Raw genomic sequence first — 25,509 nt, 5'->3', positions numbered from 1 at the left:
TAATAAAATAATTCATTTTAAGTAATGGCATTTTGTAGGGCTAGATTAAAGCATAGTACTACTACTCCCCTGGACTTGTTTCATTTAAAGAAATGTAAATGTCTATGAATTACAGTTGAAAACCAAAACCTGAAAATATGAAACTAAGAATAACTGATGTCTTTCTGATGTACATAGGCTCAGACTGCAGTCCAGAAAAGAGAAATGGTTTAATAGTCTGTAACATGTTTATTGTATCCAGAACCAGGAGCAGCTTTCTGCCATCACCAAACTAAGATGCAACTGTTGAAGCAGGTCATCAAACGAGTTAAAGCCATGGAGAATTTGTGAGATTCCTACTGTCATTCCTGGTCTCCAAATTTCTGCTTCTTTCACAAAGAAGGATTCATATTCTATTGCACTGCCATTATCGCTATAGTGGCACGGACTTGATTTTGGAGGGTGTCATGTTTTAACAGGGTGAAGGGAACCCCAACCCCAAACCCCAGATAACCTTATTTCCAGGCTGGCTTGTAAACTGGTGCAACTGTAAAGTTCAACAAATATACAGTAACTACACATTGGATTCAAATTCTAGGTAGTTCAAACAAAAAATAACCACTATTTTATTTCCCAAAGTGACATTGGATATAGTAATCTTTACTATAATCAATCTTTACCACAATGTAAGACAGGAATATTTATGCAGGTGTATTACCCTGCATAAAATGCTATAAAATATTAATGTCTAATTTGATGAGCATCCATTTTTTCTAGTTTTGTTTTCCGAACTGTCTATTCATTTATATAAAATTTTCAGCAGATTCCTAATCTGTTACATTGCACAGGCCCGAGCCCTATTGATTTCAAGATAATCCATGTTGGGATGAGTGACATATACTCCCAGTCTTCTCTATGGATTGACATAGAGGACAGGAAAGAAAGAGGTAACATAAGCAAAAGTATCAGCGATGTTTTGCATATACTCTGAAGATGCTTATAAAAACAGTAGAGAGCACAATCTTCATTATCAAGGAGCTAACATTTTTTCTCTGGTATACAACTGTCCTAGAGCCTTGCTTATTTTCAGGAGCGCGGTACTGCTGCAGGCATAGATACAGAAAAGTGTAGACCTGATTTAATTTTTTTGCAGCAATTTTTTGTTGGATTGCAGAGTTTGACACAGCATTGAGATTTCTGCATGGCTCTTTTTCTTTGTAAATGCTTTCGAGCTGATTTTCAGTGACAGACATCTGCATTTCATTCTGTGTTACTTTCACTTGTCCCCAGATCTATTAATTCCACAATATTAAACAGTTGTTACAAATAGGTCCCTTTTCATCAGCACAGTTCTGTAGAAAAGAAGTTGATGTCATTTATCCCTATAGTGGCCTTCCAGCTCAGGAGTTCCAGAACACAGATGATGTTTGTTCATATAGTCATTTATCTTCTAGCCAGAGCTGTCGCATTTTGCAAGAAAGAGTAGAGTAACGTATGCCAGTTCTCTGTCACTCTCCCATCCTAGCAGTTTTCCCTCTGGAGATGCCACAGCAAGTGCAGCGGCCTCACCTCTGCACCTGAGTTCTTACCTAATAGGCTATAGGAATCTTAGTAGCCAGAAGACAGTAAGCTGCTGAAATATTTCTATAAAACATCTTTAGCTAATCAGGAAATGACCTGAAAGAAACATGAACAAAGCGAGGAATGCTCCCCTCCTTTCTCTCTGGAGTACACGACATGCATTTTACCTGTCCAGCTGAATCCAAGATGATCAGCAATGTGGGCCAGTCTTTCCTCTGTCCTTTCCTGGTCATCCTGTTGATCTAAAGGTCAAAGAGAGCCACAAGTTGCCTTTTACAAGTTAAAAACCATTTTCATAGGTGATGCAGCCCAAGAAGGGAAAGCGCTTTTGTTTCTAACTGCTGTAATCTAAATGTGGACAGTCTGGTACAACTGTGTAACTAAAGTGAGGACTGTAAATCCCCAGGTTAAAAAAAAAGAAAAAAAAAAAGCTTGATTTTTCAAAAAGCACAGGACTAGCTACATTTTCCATTTGAAAATCAAGCATTTTATTCTAAAACTTAAATCTAACCTTAAATTGAAGACTTCAACTAAGTCAAGAGCCATAATTTTCCACGCTTCCTTAGTAAATGCCAAGGTTGAAAAATTCATCTGGACTGGTGCTTCTAATTATGTTCTTTCTGTTTTGTTCAAACAGTTCGCATGGCACTTCATATTATGGTTTGTATTTGAGATATTGTTAATTTAAGTGTCTTTGACTCTTTCAACTAGGGAGTGATACAAAATACTTACGATGAAGGCAAGGAAAAATCAGACGTTCATTCGCCAGTCTTCATTTATTTCGGTAACAGTGAGACTGACTGTTCCTCCCATCCCCAAAGCTAATTTGAGGATGGCAGAACTTGAATTTTGATTTTCCCTCAGTGCACACGTGGATTGCGATATCTCAGGTTCAGAAAATTGCTTAGGGTTAATGACATAGGCATGTTTCATTTTAGCTACTGGATTTCCATCATGGCTACTCAGTAGTAGTACACAAGTAGGTGAGAGGAAAACCAAACACCAGAAAACTTGTACTGAAGTTACTGGTGAGACAGAATTTTCTGGAGACACAGATTGTCATAAAAAGGAACGTGAAAAACTTAATTGTTTAAAACTTCTGCAGATTTCTTTGTGTAACAACTCAGAAGACAATGAATTTGCCTGTCTCAGTTTTAATCAATGCCCACATATTTCATTATTAGTAAAAATTAATAGTTAACAATAGGGCCAGGGAAAGCCAAAAGCCAAAATGTGCATGACCTGAGCAATCAGTTTAATGGTAAAACAATATATATTTTTAGAAGTGTTTTTGTTTATTAAGGTAACACTTCCCATAAGCATTCATGGTTTGCAATCTTGAGATTGTTTCACAGACAAGAAAAATACAGACACAACACAAAAAAACCAAACACAGCTCACAGGGGAAAAAAAATACACAACTAACCACCAAAAGCTTAAAAGAAAATGCCACACACGTTACACGTGTATACAGACATACACACACGCACACACACGCCCCAAAGAAAACAAAAAACCAAAAAGTTTAATTCATGACATGCGTCGCACAGGGAATCCCAGTCGTTGGCAAATACCTTCAGCATGGTCATGGACATTTTCATCAGGGATACGTTCAATCTGAGTCTCTACAGACTCATCCCAAATGGGTCTGGTGTCAAAGATGTCTTCAGGAACTGACTGCTGAGTCTCAATGGATGGCACATTTTCAATAACTGAAACTTCTAGGGCGCTACTGCTTTCATCATCTGAAACTAATTCTTGTTCTCTCTCTGACTGCGTGAGTCTTTCCACTAATTTAGAAGCTTCGTCACTAATTTCTTCAAAGAATTCTATGGAGTTTTTGTAAAGGTCAAAAAAATGTTCCTTACTTTCTTTTGTGGGACTAAAAGCACTGCGGGAGGCTGTAGTGCTTCTGCTTTTAACTGGCAACCGTGATGAAAATACCTTGGGTCTTCCTGTTGTTGCCTCATCTGAGTCTAGCTCAAGCTTCATCTCTCTCTCCCTCTCCCTGGTCTCTGCTTCTGCCTCAGCATAACTCCTAGCTTTTATTGAACGTTTAGTCTTTGGGTCCATGGGAATACTTGCATCAGATTCAGATTTACTTCGGTTATCTTGTTTCATAGGTAGTTTGCTTGTCATGTCAAGAGCTTTGGGTGACTCTAGCTTGCGGACAGATGTGTCTGCATATGTGTATTGTTGTTCGGCTTTTTGGAAAGCTGCTTTGACAGGAATTTTAGACTTTGGTTTTGCTTGGTCATCTTTTCCTTCACACTGCAAGCTGTCTAGGAAGCCGTCTGTGGGAAGGCTCTCATCTTCCGATTGTTGCAAGCATTGCGATGCAGCAGCTGCTGTTCTTACAGGAATTTTGGATTTGCTTTCACAGGAAGGCACTGTCTCCATTAGAGCAGTAGGGATTTCAATCACGGATCTCTGTTCCTCTGGTGAAGAGTCTGGGGACTCTTCACCCTGTTCAGAACAAACTAATCTAGTGACTTTGGAAAAATCTAATTCATCTTCTACTACAGACTGCTCAGGAGAGATAGGGCAAGGCACCTGACTGCTATCAACCATGTCAGTCTCCATTCTGGAGAGGGGCTCAGCTTCAGAGGCAGCAGTTTCTTTCTTTGGTGATTTTGAGGAAGCTGAAATACCCATTTTAATCGGAATTCTGGATTTAAGATCTGCTTTTGTGGTGCCTACGCTGACACCTTCACCCGTCATTTCCTCTGATATATCACTAGACTCAGATGCTGGGGGTGAACATTTCAATGTATCTTTTTCGTGTATATCTGAGTCCTCTGATTCTGAAGGCAAAAATGGATCTGGTGAGCTCTTCAGCTTAGAAGATTCCACCTCTGCTGCTTCTTTCACTTCTTCAGATAAAGAAACTTCTTCCTGAGGCTGCTGCCCCATCTGGAAGAAGTGAACGCTTTCATCTGGATAGTTCCTTTTGGTCATGTCAATGGCTCCACTCCTAGTCATTTCAAACAACTTTCCTTCCTGAAAAAGAAAAGGATTTTGTTCGCTAAGTGGCGTCCCTTCTTCGGTGGGTGTTCTGGCCGGTGTAGTATCAGGTGTTGTGCCTTGTGACCGCCTGTCTACCATCAACCCAAATATCTTTTGTTCCTCTTCCTTCACCCGAGCTTCAAAAGCTTCGTCATCTTCACGTATTTCACTCCACATGTCAGAATCCACATCAGTTTTAGTAATGACAACTTGACTGATCAATTTCTCTGTTTCATCTCTCACATCCCCAAGGGCAGATTCAGCTAAATTTGTGGAATCTGATGCTGAAGACCCTTGTGACATTTTCTGAAATTCATCCTCTGGTTTTGGCTCTATTTCCATATAAACTTCCTCTGAAGAGTGACATTCACTACCTGTGTCTCTGCTAAGTAAAGCTTCACCAGTCTGATCTTTTCCTTCTTCAATAGAATAGTTTTCCCTAGATAGCAGACTTCTACCAGATCCTACCTTACTTTCAGAGTCAGTAAAGAAATGTTCAGAAGACACGTTTTCATAAGGGCTTACTATATAAGGAGCACTACTTTCAGCAGCATCTACTACACAACTTTCAAGTTCCACTGTTCCAGTGGTAAGGGGTGAATACTCTGGTAAGGGTTCCTCAGCATGGATATCTCTTTGGGACGTTTCAAAATCTGTATCTGCTTTTCCCAAATCACTTCCCAAAGCAGAATGGTCTGTGGTATCATCTTCAGCCAGTTTGCCATCTTGTGGTACAGAGCACCCAGTGGTACTGTGTCCACAAGAACTATCACCTGCTTTCTCAGACACAGCCCCTGTAGAAATGAGATCTGCGTGTGCTAACAATGCAGTGGGTTCGACATCTTTTTCAGTAGTATCATATTGCTGTAGTGTTAGCGAAGACTCAACATGAATTTCTTTTTGAGAACTGTCACCAACGGAATGAGACAGAGTACCCCCAGACTGTGTGACTGGGGCACTGGGACTAACTGTCTCACTGTCATCTGGACTGCCACATTTTGATTCATCCATTTCTGCTGATGCACAACCATCAGAATGACAAGTGCCTGATTCTCTTGTGGAAGCCTTACAGCTGCCCCCAAGGACAAGTGGTTCCTCTTTGTCATCATCTGTCAGCTTATCCTGTTCTGCTTTAACTGCACCTATCCTGATAGAGCACTGTTTTGCATCAATGGGTTGAAAACCTGCTTCGTCGGGGCTAGAACTGGAGTCAATACTGGATGGTAACGGTGAGGGTGGCTGCACTCGGATCACAGGCTCCATTAAGAGGCCTGAGCCGGCTTCTTTTTTTAGCTGAGTCAATTCCGGCTCGCTTTCTGAAGAGGAAGAACTTTTTCTAGATTCAGCTGCAGACATCACCACTGTAGGTATATCTTTTTCTTCCGCAGCTGTTGACTCTGCTTCTTCAGCTTCACCGGCAGCTTCTGAATCAGCAACTAGAGAAGATTCATCTTGCCTGCAATCCTTTTTGTAATCTCTCTTCTGTTTTGCTTCTTGTTCTAATTCATCAAACATTTTGATTTTGGTCACCATTTTGAACATCTCCTCTTCAGGGGTGAATCTCTTCTTTGGTTCACTTTCTGAATCATCCTCTGGTTCTTCATTGACTTCAGGGATCATGGCTGACTTTGGTATGCTTGACAGTGCCTGTGAGTCTGCTGTTTTAGGTGTGATTTCATAGCTAATTTCTTCAGAACTAGGAGTTTCAGGTGAAAGAGGACTTTTCCCTGAACTCTCCATGAGGGATGTTTGCTCTAGACTGTCATCATCAGCACTTCCCTCAGGGTCACGGAGAATCCTGGAACGCACCGATGCCAGCTCTGGGCAGGTTTCTCCTTTGCTAAGAACAGACTGAAGAGGACCCTGCCCCAAAATACCAGCCTTCACTGTTTGTTCTACAGGGCTACTTTCAAGGGAATCACGGCAAGGAGACTCTTTCATAGGACTGGGCTCCAAAGAATCAGGCGTTTTGTGTGATGAGTTATCTTCTAGCACTGGGCTTGCTTCCAGTGAGTCTTTATGACTTATAGCCAAAGAGTCATCTGCAACTGGGCTAAAGCTTTCACTATCATGGCTAGCAAGTGAAAGTTCCAATTTCTGGGGACTTCTAACCACAACACGGCGTTCACAGGTTATATCTTTTTCTTTCTCTAAAGCAGTGTCATGTGTTTCAGAAGACTTAGTTAAATGTGCAGTGGTTCTGGATTCTTTATCCCTGCTAATATCTTCCATAATGGAAGCTGAGCTACTTTCTTTAAGTTTATCAGCCTCTTCTTCAGAGGCTGTAGGTACAAGCTCTTCTGATACATGGTCAGAATGAGACTTACTAGTCTCAGTAACAGCATCTAGCTGTCTTTCAGTAATACCTTTTTCATCTTCCTTTGGAGAGAGTTCCTTCGGAGAACATGTTTCTGCTGTTGTGTGTGCTCTAGCTGCTCCTTTAGCTTCTTCAATTTGCCCATCAGTTTTCTTTGGTGAGAATGAAAGGCTTTCAGGGCTTGTTTCGGGAGTCTCTGCCAGACCCTCATGCTTATAACTTTCCTCAGAGCTGATCTGAGGGGTTCCGTCAAGTAGGCTACCTGGAGAATCAGCCACACCTTCGTGTTTAAGGCTCTCTGAGCTCCCATCAAAAGCAGCACTTTGCAGAGAAAGAGCGGGAAGGAACCCATCTTTCACATACTCTGTGGGAAAAGCAACACTGAAAGGACTAGTCAGTACTTGCTCCAAGTTAAGCTCTCCCTCCTCTGTCACTGAAAGGTGTCGGAACTGTTGATATTTGTCATTATCCTCCAGTTCTTCTTTAATGACATCAGAAAAGTCTGTTGAGGTTTTTCTGTCAGGGCTGATCTGGAAGTCAGTATCTCCTTGGTCATCAGAAGTCCTGCCCTTCACAACCGCTGTATCTTTGGCACTTTCATCATCAAATACTGGAGGGAGAGGTTCAGTTGGTTTTTTGCTGCTCTGCTCTTTTACCTGCTCTTTACTTACAGCTTTCTTGGTAATTTCGACAGTAGAAATGTGCATTTTTCCTTTTTTTGATTGCGGCTCTTTCTCTGCTTTTAATATCGTGCTTTGTTTGTCCTTTGGTTTGTCTGTCTTGTGGCTTGATACTCGCCTCGTTTCACTTTGTGAAGGAGTTGTTTTTCTCCGGGTTGTTTCCTTCTCAGGGAGCTGTTGCTTCTGTTTGACAGATTTGTGCTCAAACAGTCCAGATATATTCTTGGATGGGTCTTGACCTGACTGGAAGGCTTTCATCAGCTCACGAACTGACATGGTCTCTTCAAGTCTTTCTGTCTTAGAAGAAGGTGAAACAGGCGGTTGTGCTTTGTGTGCTACCGGTTTTTTGACTTGTGCTGGTCTTTTAGAAGCCTTTTCAGCAGTGCCTTCTCTTGTTTGAATTCTGACAGGTAGTTTTGACCGTATTTTTTGTTCATCTTCCACTCGTTTCTGAAGAGCTTTAACTTTATCTTTTATTGAACCAATAGGAGTTTCCTCTATAACAGGGGATACGGCTTTAGCCTCAGGAGCAGCTGTCAGTGTTAAGCCAGGTTCCTCACCTAGCGGCTCATCTGAAGTGAGCTTTGTTAGTCCTGGTTGTTCTTCACTGCTGTGCATCTTGCCTTCCTTTTGCTTTTGCTTGTCTCTTAATTTTGTCCTAACTGGCTTTTTAATTTCTAAGGCTGGCTTGTGTTGCTCCTGCGGACTTAGTGTTTCAGTTGTTGGAGATTCTTGTCCCTCTTTTTCAGAATCCCTGCTTATTACTACAGCTTCAAATCTCTCTTCTACCAAGTCTTCTTGTAAGGCCTGTGGCTGTACCTCATGAAGAGAAACATATGTTTTTAAATCCTCTGTAAGGTAATCTACCATTCCTGTCATGTCTGGCTTCTCCATTTCTGTCGTCCCTTCGCCTACCCTGACTTCTACGCAGGTAGGTTCAGTGACTTCTAAAGGAGCATTTCTTCTGGCCTCTTCAATTTCTTCATCAGTGACAATGACCCATTCTTCTTCTACAAGTTCTTGTTTGGAAAGGGACTTCTGCAAAACATGTTCTTCTCTGGTATAGGATCCACCTCTCAGAATTTCATTTACTTTTTCTAAGTCTTCTTTCACTCTTTCAACTATTTCAAAAGGCTCTCCTGGCTCTTCTTCAGTGGGTTTTCCAAGATCTTTCACTTTAATGGAGCCTGATTTATCAGAAGGGTCAGTTGTCAAGATGGCAGTCATTTTGATCAAATCTTGTTTCATCTCAGAAACTTCAGACAACAGGTCTGGACTGGCTAGTACAGGGACTTCATTAACCAGATGGCTTTTCAGGATAGATGTTTCTGTAGATTCTGTCTCGTCATCTTTGATGCGAACGAAAAACATTGAAAGTAAAATGGAAATCAAAAATAGAGATTGGAAAATGTAATCAGGACTGAAAATGACAGTCTTTGGTTGCAGTGGTAGGAAGGTCAACAAAATGGGCTGGGAATGGTGGATCCACAAGATCTGAGGGTACAAGAGCAAAGCAAAGCTAACGGGGGGGAGGGAAAAAAAAAACTGAAAAGGAAAATGGCAGGAAATAACTTGCTTAATTTTATCAATATAGCACAACCACACATACGTTACCAAAGCTGTAACAAACCAAATCAGGACACCACTAAAAAAAAACCAAAACAACAACAACAAAATTTAAAATTAAAAACAGAAGAAACACAGTGAAGTTACACAAAGATAGGCATCTCAAGATTGTTCAGATGTTACAGATCAATGTTCAAATAAAAATAAACAAGAAAAAAGGGGGAAAGCATTAGAACTGATTGAAAGTCGATTTCCTCTAAGAGAAAGCCAGTGTTAGCAAACTGTCAGAATAACATTGGGTTAACATTTTTTTTTCTTAATGACCAAAATAAAAAGTTAAAAGTAATTCTGCAGTAATCTAAAATATGACCAAATATGTAGAGATCTGAATCAGCTGCAAACCGGCATTTCATCTAAGGGGATTTCACACCTAAACAATTAAACAAACATTCTTTTGTTTTAAGAGGCATGGTCCTTTCCTTGGAACATCCTCATTGACAACTAATGAATTGACTGAGGAAAGAGAAGACAGAGAAGAAAAGGAGAGATAATAAGAAAAAAACTGTGAATCAACTTAGAAGTGATTTCAAAGTTTTCAAAAATGTCATGTATGGCAACCAAAAATCAGAGACAGTCACACTAGACACATACATCCAATTCATGTAAGGCAAGTTATTTCCATGCAAAGCAAAGGTGTTGCAAATGCTGCTGGGTATGTAGCTTCAGTTAAAAAACAATCGAAAAATTAATCATATAAATTAAAGAGACATGAAAATATTATAAAACATACTGTGGTGAAATATTTGTCTAATCTGTGCAATCAATATACAGTAAGCTGGATGTAGGTAATTCCCATTATGCCATAACTGCCTGCTGGGAATATTTAATTTCAGGAAGGACTGCTAGAAAACGTAGATTGAACAGAATGAAACATTGGAGGCCTGAAACAAGTTATGAACAGAATGCAATGCTCAGAAATTATAATTGTACATTTTTCTTTTAAAGGTAGTACATCACATAAAGCTTGACACATTTCTGCACCCCGGTCTAGAAGTCAAAGTAGTAAGGCAAATAAGGAGAACCTAAGCAATACATAATTATCTGTATTTTTTTGTTAAAAATATCTATTTTGCTACACTATTCTCTTGTGTGTAATGAATGCTAAATGTTTGCACTGTACACTAATTACAACCAGATTGCTGAGGGTGATTTTGGTGCTGAAAATGTGGTGCTTGGGTGCTGCTGTTTTTAGTGTGAACTGTCTAGTGCATACTGAAATGCGATCTAGTAATTTTGTAGATTTGTAATGTATCTTTTCATAAATGTCAAATGGATGACTATCTCACTGGCCAAAGAGTCAAGTTAATCAGCCTGAAGCAAAGAAGCTCCAGTGGGAAGAAAAACACAAGTACTATCCAAAGAGCGTGTGGCTGGTAGCAAGAATGCTTGCTGGGGTTCTCTGTGGCCTAGCTAGGTAGCAGAGTGAGGAAGCAGTGGTAGCATTACTACTAGAGGAAAATAAGAGAACTCCTGAACTGTCAGGAATGGTCAGTAGCTGTCAGTAAATGCAGCTGGTAGAGTGCAGGACAAGGAGCTTTTAGGACAGGCAGTGTAGTCGTTAATGTCCCAGATTAGTACTGTTCCCTGCCATGTTACAAGCTTCTGGATATGACGTCGTTGGCCTCCCTCACACCTGCGCCGAAGTGCTTCTACCTTTCCAGTGTTCGTATCACAAAGCCGTTCATGCTGCCAAGGAAGGTGAGCGTAGCACAACTGTCTTGGTGGCTGCTCTGTCTCTCAATGTAACTTTGAAAACTAAGTGCAAATAATTCTTTAGATTAAGTAGAACAGCTGAAACAGAAGACGCTGATAAAAATCTCTCCATTTATTACGGTGTTCTGGAGGTTCTGTTGTTTGATTTTATCACTTGCTGCTTTTCTCAGTGGGAAATTGTTTTAATTCAGTTCTAATCCTGGTTCTGGCTGGGACATTTAATGTCAATTCATGAAGGTGAATTTGGCAGTATTTTGACATGGGTAAGATTTTCTGAGTTGTCTCATAGATCCATTTCCCTTTATGTAAACAATTATTCCCAAACCAAGGACAGGCACATGTGAGTCCTTACTGTTCTTACTGAACAGTGCAACCACTGGGCTGAAAAATCAGTCACTTGTATATTACCTCATTGCAATCAAAAGTTATTTAAACTAAAGAGACCATTAGCAGAAGTATAAGGGAACTGGGTTAACTGCCTGAAAAGAAGTCGCTTGGTTGCAAGCATATTTTCCAGCAATTTGGATATCATGATGTGAGCCATCAACTCACTGGTCTTTAAGCAGGCACTTGTTTGTCTCTTTTGTGTTTGTTAATGTATTACTGTAGGGCAGTACTGCATTGTACAAATAATTATGTGGCAAGGGGAGCATTCAAGCCCGTTTTCACCTGTAGGTTTTACTGTTCTGTTGAATTCACCTCCCATTTCCCATGGCCAAGGTGAGTCACGGGGCAACTGAAATTCCACCCTGCTGGCTATACTATAGTGTGTCTTTTCCACCTTGATGAAATTGGTCGTCCTGGTGTAAATAATAATGAACTAGAGCAAAAATCTGATACTAATAATGTTGTTAATCATGGTGAATACGATTTCCCACCAAGTTATTAACTATTTTGTCACCCTGATGTCTTTTATTCTCTAGATGAAGCATTTCTGCTTTAGACAGCGGAGGTTACAGGGGAATGATCATCCATTTGACTTCAGGATCATGGTGCTGTCGTCTTGCCAATTAAAGCATGTACACAGAACATCAAGAATAAATGACCCTTAAAATGCAATGTAGAAAAAAGGCAAGACATTGCGCTTTAAACTGGAAAAAAGACAGAAGGCATTCTTTTCCTAAACAGATCTAAGAAATCACTGCATTTGAAAACAGTTCTTATTAGAGATGCTCTTCAGACTGAATATATATTTGTTTGATTTGCATCTTCATTAAAGGAGATCTTTGGCATTGTGTACCACTCACCCTCAGTTTCTAGTAATAATGGGATGATTCTGTATATACAAAGGGTATATATGCTGTACCAAGCTTAACAGTCATATCTCCAGCCATATTTCACCACAGTAAAGTTGGGGGGGCGGGAGGGAGAAGGGTTAAACAGCCTGATTACTTTGGACAGTATCACTTTTTTGCATGGTTGTATTTCATGAGTTTAATGAAATATATTACAGTATTCATTTTCATTAAAAGTGATACTGTCATTTATCTCAAATATGAGGCAACAATGTGTGTCAACAAATGGACAAAACAAAAAAGCGGAGGGATGAGCATTCATACAAGCAAAATAGCAATAGCGGGATCACTAGGGATGTCAAAGGAAAGTAAATGCTTAGATGAACTGTTTTAAACTGTATTACTTGTTAATTTATATGTTAAAATGTATTTAATTGGATAGCTGCTTTGGTATTAAATTGTTTTCTATTACATTTTTAAAGTATTGATGTTATTAGCAACAGCAGTTAAAGCTTAGCTCTCTTTCATGCTTATCTTTATTCTTAACCATCTTCCATACAAACTGCTTTATAACATTTTCAAAAAAAAAAAAAAAAAAGAAAATCTTACTTTTTTCTGAAGTCATATCAACCTGGAAGAGAAAAAAGGGAAATTAAAAAGTTTGAATATAATCAATATACATAAAGTCACTAGTGAAGTAGTACAGGTTGAGTCAAATCCACTACATGTATGGAGACACACAGATTCATTGATTAAATGGAACCAAGAATGTACTTAAAATAATAAAAGCATGGCTTAATTTATTTAGTGTTTCTAATAACAGAAAAATGGTTACTTTGCTATAGTTATGGTCAATAGTAGATGCAAAATGTTGCAATGTATTTTCTTTAAATGTGACTAGCAGTACAGAGGATCCGGACTTTTATTCAAAAGGTGTGTGTCTCTCTCTCTATATATACACATATATATATATATGTACAAAACCCAGGGTATGTTGTTGCATTGTTCTTAATTTATTTCTTCCTATCTAAAGCAAAAAAGTCCAGTATGGTCATCTGAAGGCGTATGTCCCATCTGGAAGGCAACTAGTATGCTTTACACGTAGTTTCATTGTACATATTCATTCCGAGATCACGGTTTGCATTTTTGCCTCTACTTTGTGATGATGAAAAGCAGGTGCAGAAATGACGGCAGACGTGCTACTGCCTAAGGCAAGAACTAGGACCCGATGCCACTAATAGCTATTGATACCTCTAAATGGAAGCAGTGACGGCCCTCAGAGGTCATCTTTTTGATTTTTCAGAGTGTATTTGGGTATAGATTGAAAAAGCCATACAATTTTACTGCTACTCAAAAGAAAACAGAGCCCTTGCCAAAAAAAAACATTTTAAAAGATACAATGTCAGACTATGAAAATTCAAGAAGCAAATTTTTGAAGTTGCCTTGTAGTTTGACTTTTTTTCAGTTCTGCTAGCACAATCATTTGTCCACACAAGCAAAAAAAGATTGTTGTTGTGTAAATTTGGATATGCAGAAGTATGCAAAGGCAGAAGTAGCACTAAACATTTCATTTCCTCTACAAATGTGTGGTGGTAGGATGACTGTGAGGAATGAAAATCAGCTATGCAGTACTGCTGATACAATATACTGTGTATGTTAAAGCCCCCAAGATAGTTTTTTAGTGAGTGCTGAAAAGGTTTTACTTGTTTAAAAGTATTCTTTATAAAGATAAATACAATATATTGTCTCAGTTGAGATGTTACTAATTCTTGCTTTTCCATAAACTGAAAATGAATACAAGTAAATCACTGGCAACACTTACATGTTCACATATGCCTTGCAATCCTTTAGGCTCACGTTATTAAACTTCACACTTAGCGTGTATTACACATCGATAATAGTATGAATTCCTCTGATGCACAGATCGCCCTACATGGTAGCCTAGGATCCCTAGCATACTTTAATTCTCCTTACTTTAAGTTCCTCCAAATCAGTCTGGAATTATGTCAGGATATTAATTAATATTATTAACATAAAAATGAATAAAGTAAACAAAACAAAATTTAAATGGAAGGTGTTTATAGCCATCAATGAGCTTGTCTTTTTGTGCTTTAGTTTCTTATTTAAAAATATAAGAAGTCATCAATGTTTGGAAAAATAGTTTTCCAATATCCTTTACATTGCTTTTACAGAGCATAGATTTGTTAAAAACAACTTTTGGGGACTTTGCTGGGAATGCATAAACAGCATTACAGAGGCTAAAAGAATTAGTTTTGTGCTTTTGGTACAAAACTGAATGATCACCTGATAAGAAATGTTACCTTCTGAATGAATATAGTGGGAATTAGCTTAAAAACTTTGGCCATGCTTTCGCTTGGCAGTGCCTGTATTTCAGCACTGAAATAGGAGTGGTTAACATTTCTCTAATAACCACAGGAAACTGCAATCCACGCAACCAAAATTCTGAACTCTGTTTTGCAGTTCATGGAAAAGATGCCCATCATCTTTGGGGAGCAGGATATTCTCACAGTGCTGGCACCCTTACTTGTTTCCAACAGCTGAACATCATCAAAACGTGGGGATGCTATTCTAATGTTACTCATTCACGTAGGGGTCAGAACTTACGAAACATCTGTAAGTGCCAGAACGGGGCTGGGAATGTAGGGGGGGAGTTGGCCACATTTCTCCATTTAAGATGCAATTCAGTTTCTGCTAAAGATGAAAACTCTGCACCTTTTACTTGGGGTAAACTTACTTGTAACTTCTGGGTTAACACTGATTCTGTACTGGACTTCAGTAATCCAACTCAGAAATCTGTAAGATCCAGTCTGTTGGATGTTATAAATGGATGAGATTTGTGAATTGTAGCCCTGTCAGGTGTACAGGTAGTGCACTGAATTGCAATCTGGTTGCAAACTCCCTCCAACAGCAGGGAACTCGCTGATGGAGGTAACCGTTGTATTTAGGTCTGTTCCTCTGCCTCCGTTCCTCCCTGCCCACCACCAATAACTACAGGAAGCATATTCAGACCGTGCTTAGGGGTATTGATAAAAAGTATACTATGCCAATGATCCATTGGTTCCGAATACTCTAGACAAGTCTAGTAGCAACGCTATGTTATTTTTAGGATGTGGGATGGTTCTCAGAATCAGACAAACCAATCCCATTTCCCCCTTTTTGTGCTGCAGAGAATAAAGCTTAAAGAAATATACTTGTACAGCTTGTTCTTGAGCAAAATAATTTTTACATTATTAAGGAACTGTTCTGAAAGCAAAATGAACTATTACACACCTCCAAAATCAGTGCATCTGAATCAGTAAAACTTTGATTTTAATGCAGGGAAAGTTAAACTCAGTAAATTCCAAAAGTGAGCCTGTGCAAGATCCTTTTACGTGCACTCCTCTTCATTGTTTTTGTAGCACTGAGCTAATGATTGATATGCCTGTTTCACTACAGATTTACTCTTCCAAGCTATATCTGTTAGTTGTATTTTAGTAGTATGCATAAGCAATAACATGCTGTTATAGCAACATTACCTCTTCTTCTTGTTCTTGATCTGATTCTGATTCCTTTCAGTTCCAAAATGCCATGCAAAAAGAGAAAGGGAAAACAGAGCAGGCAAAATGCAAATTTTTTAGAAGAAGAGAGCAGGAAAAAATAACTTCTGACAACATTTAACAGAAAAGAAGAAAATGCAGTACATTTCTGCAATTGATTTCTTATGTCAAAAAGCGGCAAAACTAAACTGACGGTTTAAAGCACAAAAGGCTACAGAATCAAGCAAATTACAAACAGGAATGTTGCTTCTGGGTGTTAGACTTCGTGATCCCTATTTGTACCAAAACTTACAATATATACATGCTTTTGCACCCATAAATTAGCACGAATAAATACTTAAAATAGCTAAGAACGTTACCCATTTAAAGTTAAAATACGCTGAGATGTGTTGTTTTTAAATTATACAAAAATGCTACATTAAAGATATTATATTACATGCTAAAAATGCTGAGAAAAAATGAACACCAACAGGCAAGATTTTGGCAAAACAGTCTAATACATTCCTAAAAGGCATGCAGCTCCTAATCTGACAAGGGCAGTAAAAAATCCACGTTATTACAGAATAGCAAGAAACTGACTCTTTCTAAGGAAACAAGTGCTTCTTAATATCTGATCTTACTTCAACAGAAATCAAGGGCACTCCCAAGGTTTATGAGAATTCAACTGGTCTCAATCTTGTTATTTATAAATACTAACTCACACTAGAGTTTTCCTCTCCTTTTTCTGCCCTTGATATTGGGCCATTTTCTTCCCCAGGTACATTAATAACTGTTATAACAATATTCTGAAGGAAGACCATTTACACGATGTGACATACTCATAGATTCTTCAAAGATTGGATCAGATGTAGGAAGAAAAGTCAGTGTCAAAAGTCAATGTAATATTAAAATCTAGTCTAAGAAAATATTTTCGGCACTGCTATAAAGTTTCCAAATTCTAGAGCTCAAGTCCACTACGCTTTTATTGCTATCACCACAGATAAACAAGGCAATTAGCTAAAAATGCTATTGCAAAGCCCATTAACTTTCAAATTGGGAAATGAAAAATATGACAAATAATTTTCAGTACTTCTGTACTTGGCAGATGAAGTTGCTAAGCCACTATCCATCATATTTGAGAAGCTGTGGCAGTCCGGTGAAGTTCCCACTTCAAAAGGAAAAGGGAAAAGGGAAAAGGAAAAGGGGAAACATAACGCCCATTTTTAAAAAGGGAAAAAAGGAAGACTGGGGGAACTACAGGCCCGTCAGTCTCACCTCTGCGCCCGGCAAGATCACGGAGCAGATCCTCCCGGAAACTATGCTAAAGCACTGGAAAATCAGGAGGCGATTGGTGACAGCCAATGTGGCTTCACCAAGGGCAGCTCGTGTCTGACTAATTTGGTGGCCTTCTACGACAGGGATACAGCATTGGTGGATAAGGGAAGAGCAACTGACATCAGCTACCTGGACCTGGAGAAAAGAAGGCTCCAGGGAGACCTTATAGCAGCCTTCCAGTACCTGAAGGGGGCCTGCAAGCAAGCTGGAGAGGGACTTTTTACAAGGACATGTAGTGACAGGACAAGGGGTAACGGCTTTACACTGAAAGAGGGGAGATTTAGATTAGATAGAAGGAAGAAATTCTTCACTGTGAGGGTGGTGAGGCCCTGGACCAGGTTGCCCAGAAAAGTTGTGGATGCCCCATCCCTGGAAGTGTTCAAGGCCAGGCTGGATGAGGCTTTGAGCAACCTGGTCTAGTGGAAGGTGTCTCTGCCCATGGCAGGGGGGTTGGAACCAGGTGATCTTCAAGGTCCCTTCCAACCCAAACCATTCTATGATTCTATGATTCATATCTTAAGAACATCATACAATCTACAGACATGATCCTTACACTTTGTGAAACAGGCATGAATGGTAACTTCATCTCCAGAAAGATGTCACAAGACATGGTTAGACAGCGTGGGAAGCCTTTGGTAAAACAAAAAAATGAACCTAGAGGTACTCACTGAGTCCCAGACCTGTCTCACCCCTGAGCAGAATCTGGGTAAAATTTCTGTATGAAATAAGATTAGCATAGGTCTTGTGCAACACCAAATGAAACCATGGGAGCTATACAGAGCAAACTGGATCTTCGTCTCCCTTCTGTCATCTCTTCTGAGTCCTCAGAAAATATTCGATGACATCTTTGAACACTGGCGTTAAGAGTGCCAAACCCAAGAAATTGAAAGCCCTTGGGTGGTATTTATTCTTCTTTAAAATACCTGACTACAAAGCTTTAACAATATTTTGCCCTCCTACTCATTTCTTGTTTATATTATAATGCTGATGACTATAGATCAGTATAATTTCACAGTACCTTTGTGTAAACGGGTAAAGTGATGTTTAAATTACATATGGCTTGATGAACGAGGCCTCTTGTAGATTTTGGCTCCTTCATGAATGATAATCGTCCACAGGGTTCTTGAGTGGTATCTCGCACCTGGCAGAGCAAACATACAGACATTTAATCTGTTATTTTGCTATTTTGCTGTATGATCTACTTGTGCCACTCAAAACTATTTAGCAGAAAGAGACTAGATGTGGGAGAAGTCCATGTAGGCAAAAATAATGGGTTTTTTTCCTGCTTGTTTGTAAACATACATATGGATTTATTTGTGTGTCAGACCAAGAGAAGACACAAGCATGTACATGCTTACCCATTAGAAACTCATTTACAGAAGGCAGTCCTAACACTGTAATCACAGTCTAAAAAGAAGAGACGTTCCAGTATGATTGGGCTTCTGTGATAACTTACAATACCCATTTTTCACTGAAATGGTCCCCAAACTTTATGGTCATAACAGAGATTTGTTTTTGTATTAGGTGACAAAAGGCACTAAGTCATTTTCCCCCATATGGCAAGAATATGTATTTACGCTGACGTTAGTGATAACTCTTTGATCAAAATTTTAGTATTAAATATTGCATTTGTTCATTTGGCTACTCTTTTGGCTGAGTGGCTGAAAACAGTGAAAGATTACACTTAAAATTTCCTCTCTTGCAAAATGTTTTCTCAAACGTATTGATAAATTCTAGTCTTAGAATGAAGAAATTTGCTGGAATATATTCATAGGTGTGACCATTATTACCTACAAAAGAAACTACATCATGCCATACTTTAAGATTTTGCAGTGAATCTTAGGAAAATCTCTTTCACAGTTGTTAGTAGAAACAAGTGTAAACACTTAGAACTTTAGATACTGGTGATGTAGTTTTAGCTTTTGAACATAAATGTCAGGAGGATTACGTATGATATCACAGAAAAAATACAACTGAAAGCATTACCTCATTGTTAGTTTTTTGAACGGATACAATTAGATACACGTGTATTAACTTTATCAGATTGAAAATACTAGATGCAGAGACACACACGTTTTTGAACATATTCTGGAAAATCCATCATGGAGAAAAATACGTATAGCCAAAGCCAGCTGGTGGCACAGATGAAGTTCTAAATTACAACAAGCTTAAAAAATATTGCTGGAAAGGAGGGAGAGAGTTTAAAAGTTGTCTAGCAGCATACAGCAAATTTAAGACAATGAGGGAGTGGGTTGATTTTCTCCGTTTTCTGACAGTTTCCATTCATAAAGCATTTCTCTAAAACTGTTTTATGTAATGGCAATAGCGTACTCCGTTGTACTCGGGATGTCCCAGTAGAAGGAAAAGTTTGTGGGAAGAGGTTTGCAGTGCCCTCTGAATCTCTCTCTCTCTGGAAAAGAAGGTGATGGTGGCTCGGTGACAGCAGCCCTCTCTGCTGCTGGCACAGACCACGGTGAGAACACCTTTTTACATGGCTTACTGCTCCCTGCAGATCTCATGAACGATGCGGATGAGCCCCGTGGACCATGGTGTTTATGTCACTGGCTCTATAGCTAGGGCTAAAGTATTAGTTAATTTTGGATGAACAAAGGTTTTTTTGTTTTGGCTTTTGTTTTACAAACTTTCCTACTCCCACAGAAGTTTTAAAAATAGAACAGCACAGTAATATACACTACAGGGATAAAATTAGGTTACAGTTGGGAATTTATCAAAATTAATTACTTCCTTTTTCCTTTGTTCTCAAAAATATGGTAAAACCATAACTTGAAATACCCAAAAAGGAGCCATGCTTTTCTTACTGCACCCCCAAAGAAGTTTTGTGTTGCTACTGAAGACAGGATGATTGGTTGAAGAACAGTTATATCTGTATTTATGGCCATATGATGCATATTTACAAGTGTAGGGTACAACGATCATATTTTGATAGATTTCTGCCAATTCTACAATGTTTTCTGAACACTTTTTTACAGTTTCCACATTTTTTCCTACAATACATTGAACCATGATACAGAAAACCAAACAAGATCAAACTTCATCAGCTCTTTAGATGATTAGGTAGAGAACAGGATTCCTAGAAGCACCATTTTGTGTGTCTGAAAGAATGCCGCGGACACAAGCATATATAGCAGACCACAGGCACAGATAATTATATTTAAAGAAAAATTTTACTGAATTTTAGGTAGCCACTTCTGGTTATTTTGACTACCCAAGCCAACATTTAATCCATTATCATAACATAATTTGGAACTGTTCTTCAGTCTGCTAGAGTCTATTGTAAACTCAGAAGTAGACAAAAAATAAAAATACTACCCATAGCTTATATTATAACATTACCTTAACAAACAGAGGAAGTCTATTTTCTTTGAAGGCAAAAAAACTGAATATATGATGTTGCCCACTCTTTGTTAGTGGCACCAAATTACCAAAGCAGTCAACATAGATGGGTTTTCCTTCTAATACCTATTGGAAAGGAAAAAGAAGCAAAGCAGCAGTTGATCACAGTCAGGTGGTTAGGATTTCTTCTTAAGCGTTATTCTACAGTAGTTTTGACCAATTTCTTAAGTTGGTAGGACTTGTCAGCATTTACAAGATTTGTTACGTACCGTTACCTAAAATCTGTGGAACCATTTCAGATTATTACATTCCAAATCGAATACATTATTAATTCAATAACAATAGCATGACACTATAAATGACAAAAAGAGTATTCAGTGTCATGAATCTGGGCAAATTCTCAATCTATATTTTAATCTGGATTTTTTATTGGCTCTAATTTTCACATACTTTGCTAACCTGGCCTCATCATAACAGTCAAAGAAATATTTTCTTCAGCAATCAAATCAAAAGTCCTTGTTTTGACAGATAGGATAATAAGCCAGTCTGGGAATATCATGAAGTTACAGAGGACCTTTTTACCAATGCAAAAACTTTCTACATTAGATTACCTACGTGTTTTATCTACTTGCAACAGTCTGTTGCAGCAGGCAAAGACAGTGTCTTCTCAGCCTACCAGTTTTGGAGATGTTGCCTTCAAACTGCCAATACATTAACGTCTCATCCTTACTTTCCAGAAATTCAGCCTTGTCATGCAGTTTTATAAAGCCCATCTTTTATCTAGCTGCTCTGCACTAGAAATGCCTGTCAGAGCTTCAGGAACAGTGAGGACAAATTTTTTAAAGGCGGGATTCTCATGGAAAAGAGACCATACTGAGCAGACGAATATGCCATGCATGTAGTTAAAGCACTTTCAATTTGTCATCCCTTCTGGGGAAGCTGACAGAGCCAGAAAAACTGCATTTAGCAGGCAGTTTGCTGGATTCCACATAGGAAAGCTTTTGCCTGTTCAGCAACAGATGTAATTTTTGTTTTGTAAAGCAGAATATTAATCAAACCTGCTAGTTTAACTTCTTGGTATGCAAAGATGCTGACAAAACAGGACTACTGCTGACTGCCTTTTTGGTTAGTGATATTCATTTGTCGAGTTACTGGAAGCTGAGATTTACCTGTCCTTTTTGGCTTTGACTATCTCCGCTTTTCTCGCAACACCCACTTAGTATCAGGGTCGGGAACATAACAGTTCAGCAAAGAACAACACACCCTCAAACCTCATCTTTACTCAGACATTCCTCTAAGAGGAAGTTAGTAACTAAAAAATTCAAAGTGTCTCCTGGCAGTTTGCTACAGAGCTAATTAAAACTAAGTCATCACTGCGGACCACCACCACCACTGTGGACTAAGAGATCAGCAATTGCCCTTTGGGAATAGGATTTCATCACTCCTATCTGGCAACTACTTTTCCCTTACATCTGACAGAAGTCAAAGTTTTCATCTGATCGTGATGTATGATACTGCATCGTGACAAGATTTGTTGGCACTATTATTTTTCTAGTACTTGTGGCAGATAAAAGGCAGAAAATATTAGCTTAAAAACAGACATTTGAAAAGGGAGAAAACTGAGATTCTTGTACAGTACCTCTACATCCCTGCTTCTGGCAACTTCAGCAAAATTTTCTTGTTGTTCTAGAGTTTTATCCACCTTGTCATCTGTCATGCAAAAACATCTTAACCGTGCTTCAATGGGATCATGTGATTTGGCAAACACCACAAATTTGGCCATGTAGGGGACACAGATAATCTCTCTGTACACTTGGGAAGCAAAAGTAACAGATTCTTGTGTCTGTCGACAGTCTATCAACCAAAATCTGTAAAAGAAAATGCAGAGTTGTGTAATCAGCACAGAAAGATTTAAACAAGAAAATGATATGTTTTCTCCTCTTGGCAGCATTAGCTGGTAACCACACCAATTGTATATGACAAGTCAGAATAAAGTAAAAAAAAAGAGTTACCATTTGGGAAGAATAGCCTCAGAATGCTCATGCTACCCCACATGCATTTAGGAGCATGATGCAAAATCAGGAGGGAAAGCATTTGGACCAGAACTTAAGTCTCCTAAATATCAGATGCAAACCCTTCACCGAGTCTCCTGCTGCACAAATTGTTTGCCATTCTGATAAGATCTCACCCAGCTGGAAGCTTGTTTGCTTCCAGGTACCTGACTGGCTTGTAAAGGCTTTAAGAAGTTCACTTGTCCTCTGGCAAACAGTCTCATACACCTTCTCTGAAGATTTAAATACATAAACCTTTTCATATTTTTGTGTTTATGAAATACATATATTCCATTTTTAAGTATGTTTATAATATTTAAACAATTATTGATGGCTTACCAAAATCAAGCAATTCTGGAAGTTCAGCACAGTATCCAATAAATGTTTTTTCTTCTATTCAAAAGTTGGCTATGGCCTAAACTTTGTTTTCATCCGAATTGATTCCTTATAGTGACAACACGTGATCAAATGTTTCCTGCCTTTTACCAAGAAATAAATCTCTTCTAGAATAAGCTCAGTGGTCTCTGTTTTCCATCACTTTCAACAGTTCCTGGTGATGCTTGAAATGGCAATTAATCTTATCACCACTCTTCTAGAGCTGCCCAAATTTGTTCTTGTTTATTACGTGTCATTATTTGATTTCTATGCAGCATGTAAGTAGAGAAGGGTGTACTGGAAGCGTACAGTTTTGATTTCCCCCTAACTGTGACTATGCAATATGTGCCTTTCATCTAGAGAAATACAGGTTCTTTTTGACAGCTGGTTGCTGCTAAACATCTGATGATGCAGAAGAGAGTTATGTCCCACAAAAATCTTACTAAAATTGCTTCTATCTAGTCATATGCTGAGCCTGTCATTTCTCTTCCAGGTTATGACTAAATCGTTAAACTACAGAGTGGGCAATTTCATCCTTTTCTCATTAGTCCCCTGAAATTTTCCTCGGCATTGGACAATTTCCTGTTTGTTAAGTGCTGTGTGCATCATCATACCGCACTCGGGTGTTAGTGAACTGCGACAAATTTCTGACCTGACAGGGATGCTGTGAAATTTTCCTGAATTTTATTGATGAGGAATGGGAGACCAAAACGGCTTTTGGCAGGCGTTGCTAATCCCTCAGTCTGTTCTTGGACCTCCATCTCTAACAGGTGAAATACAAAGCTGCCTTGCCCAAAACACTTGTTTTTCTTCTACCATCTAGCTTAAAGGTTAGCAGTACATTCCTTACGTACAATATAAAAAACTGAGGGTCTTTAGGTGAATGCAAATGATTTTGTCCAGTATAACACTGCATGCAAAATCAGAAATTATTCTTATGTGTTTAGTCAGGGACTTTTAACTTTGATTTTGTGGCAAGTTTTTGTTATGCATATTGAAGAGCAGCTATATATATGTGTGTATATATATATTTCTATACCCAAGCCATATTATATTTTGAAGACCCTGAAACCTGATGTGTCCACATCCGATTCCTACTACCTTTGCCTCACAGAGGCTGTGATCACCACTGACTTGCTTTTCATCGTGGTTTGTAACATGCCGTTTTACTGACAGCATCTTTCTAATGTATATGCTGAATCTGCTACACCAGCGGTTCCCAGTCTGGGACACAAGTACCACAAGTCAAACATAAACATGTTCAAAGCAACAGGCAAATACTACTGGAATAAATGAGTTCCTCTGCATGGCGTGAGGCCAGGAGCTGCCGCTGCTATCTCATTCAGGTACCACCATGACAGAGAAATACTTTAAGATTACAGGCTAAGGTCATAAGTTGTCTGATTTCACTAAAATAATTATTACAAATGAACGTCTGCCTCTTATGAAGTATTGCTAGTGCGTGTGAATTGGAACAAACCACCTCAAAACTTATCAAACGTACACAGTTACCTAAGACATACCACTGGTGTTGCAACTCAGGTCTAGAACTTCAGCTTCCAGAACAGGTCCCCTTGTGTCAAAAATGACCCTCCTCTTTACTGAAAACTACAGGTTCTTTACCCTTGCTTTGGGCCATTCAGGCCAGGACAACATTGCCCAGTAATAAAAATTTACAGAATTTCCTTATACCTTTGTCAAAACAACTGAATTGCTATTTTGCAAAGATAACAACTTCCGCGGAAAATAATTTTACTTCTGCTCCCAAAATGTAACAGCAGAAATGCACCAAGCATTTTACAAGGAGGAACGCGTATTGCCTTCTTTCTCAGATATCACTTCGTTTAGTTTCTCCGTGGAGCTGATGACATTTCTTTTAAATAAAATTCACTGTGTGGGTGCAAAGCATGCTTGAGTTTGACAGCCGTAGGATGGAGACGGAAGTCATGAGAGGTCAAAGACACCTCAAAAGCTCATATAATCTACAGGGGGCTTATTACTTACTGTAGATTACACGGTATTATAACCCACAAAGCATACCTTTCAAGTGTAACTTCTCTGGTCTTACTCATCTGCAGTTGAATAATAGCGAATTTCATGCTGTGCTTATCTTTAGAACATTTAACAAACACACTGGTTAAAAAACAGGCTGATGACATTTGAAAGAGAGAAAGCATGTTTGGTACATAAAGGCTCTGCATACTGATACTTGCCTTTTCATGTGTGGGAGAACTGTGCTATGCTGGGCGCAAACTGGAGAGGCTATATCCTCTGAGAAGTCACCATATGCTCAAATGATTTGCTGTCACACACCAGGGGCTCAGAAGCCCAAACAGATACTAAATTTTTAAAAAAGCTGCAGCTCAGGAAATGGAAAACAGCTATGCCTCAAAGTCTGCAGTTTAATTCACATGTCTTTTACACAAATGTATCTCTTTCCCAAGCTCATTAGAATTAGTCTTATGAATGGGAAAACTGTTCTCCATCATTAATGATTTAACCAGACATCATAACATTTTGTCCAGTATAACACTGCATGCAAAATGTGTTTAGTCAGGGACTAGTTACTGGGAATAGCACACAGTCAGCAATCAGCTGATTCTCAGCAGGGCACAAGGGTAGATGCACTTTTAGACCAGGACACAAGTGAAGAAATTCAAGTTAATTTGTCCTTCAGCAAAGAAGGTAATTAATTCTCTGACTGTAAATACAGGAAAAATC

At 38.9% G+C, this 25,509-nt stretch overlaps 1 protein-coding gene across 1 annotated transcript in view; it reads right to left on the bottom strand.

The window, feature by feature from the left end:
- ANK2 (ankyrin 2) overlaps positions 1-25,509 on the bottom strand; it is a gene marked incomplete at its 5' end in the record, with an annotated part of 252,201 nt that overhangs the window by 17,171 nt on the left and 209,521 nt on the right. Inside the window, 7 exons of the mRNA XM_082314755.1 lie at positions 1,728-1,802; positions 3,135-8,912; positions 12,747-12,768; positions 15,674-15,706; positions 18,027-18,149; positions 20,363-20,488; positions 22,002-22,230. Coding sequence (XP_082170881.1) covers positions 1,728-1,802; positions 3,135-8,912; positions 12,747-12,768; positions 15,674-15,706; positions 18,027-18,149; positions 20,363-20,488; positions 22,002-22,230 — 6,386 coding nt within the window. The remainder of the gene's footprint in view (positions 1-1,727; positions 1,803-3,134; positions 8,913-12,746; positions 12,769-15,673; positions 15,707-18,026; positions 18,150-20,362; positions 20,489-22,001; positions 22,231-25,509) is intronic.

The sequence above is a fragment of the Platalea leucorodia genome, assembly GCF_965183815.1.
Source record: "Platalea leucorodia genome assembly, chromosome: 6".
NCBI classification, from domain to species: Eukaryota; Metazoa; Chordata; class Aves; order Pelecaniformes; family Threskiornithidae; genus Platalea; species Platalea leucorodia.
The sequence above is the reverse complement of the archived record's forward strand: the minus strand, read 5'-3'. Positions and strand labels throughout refer to the sequence as shown.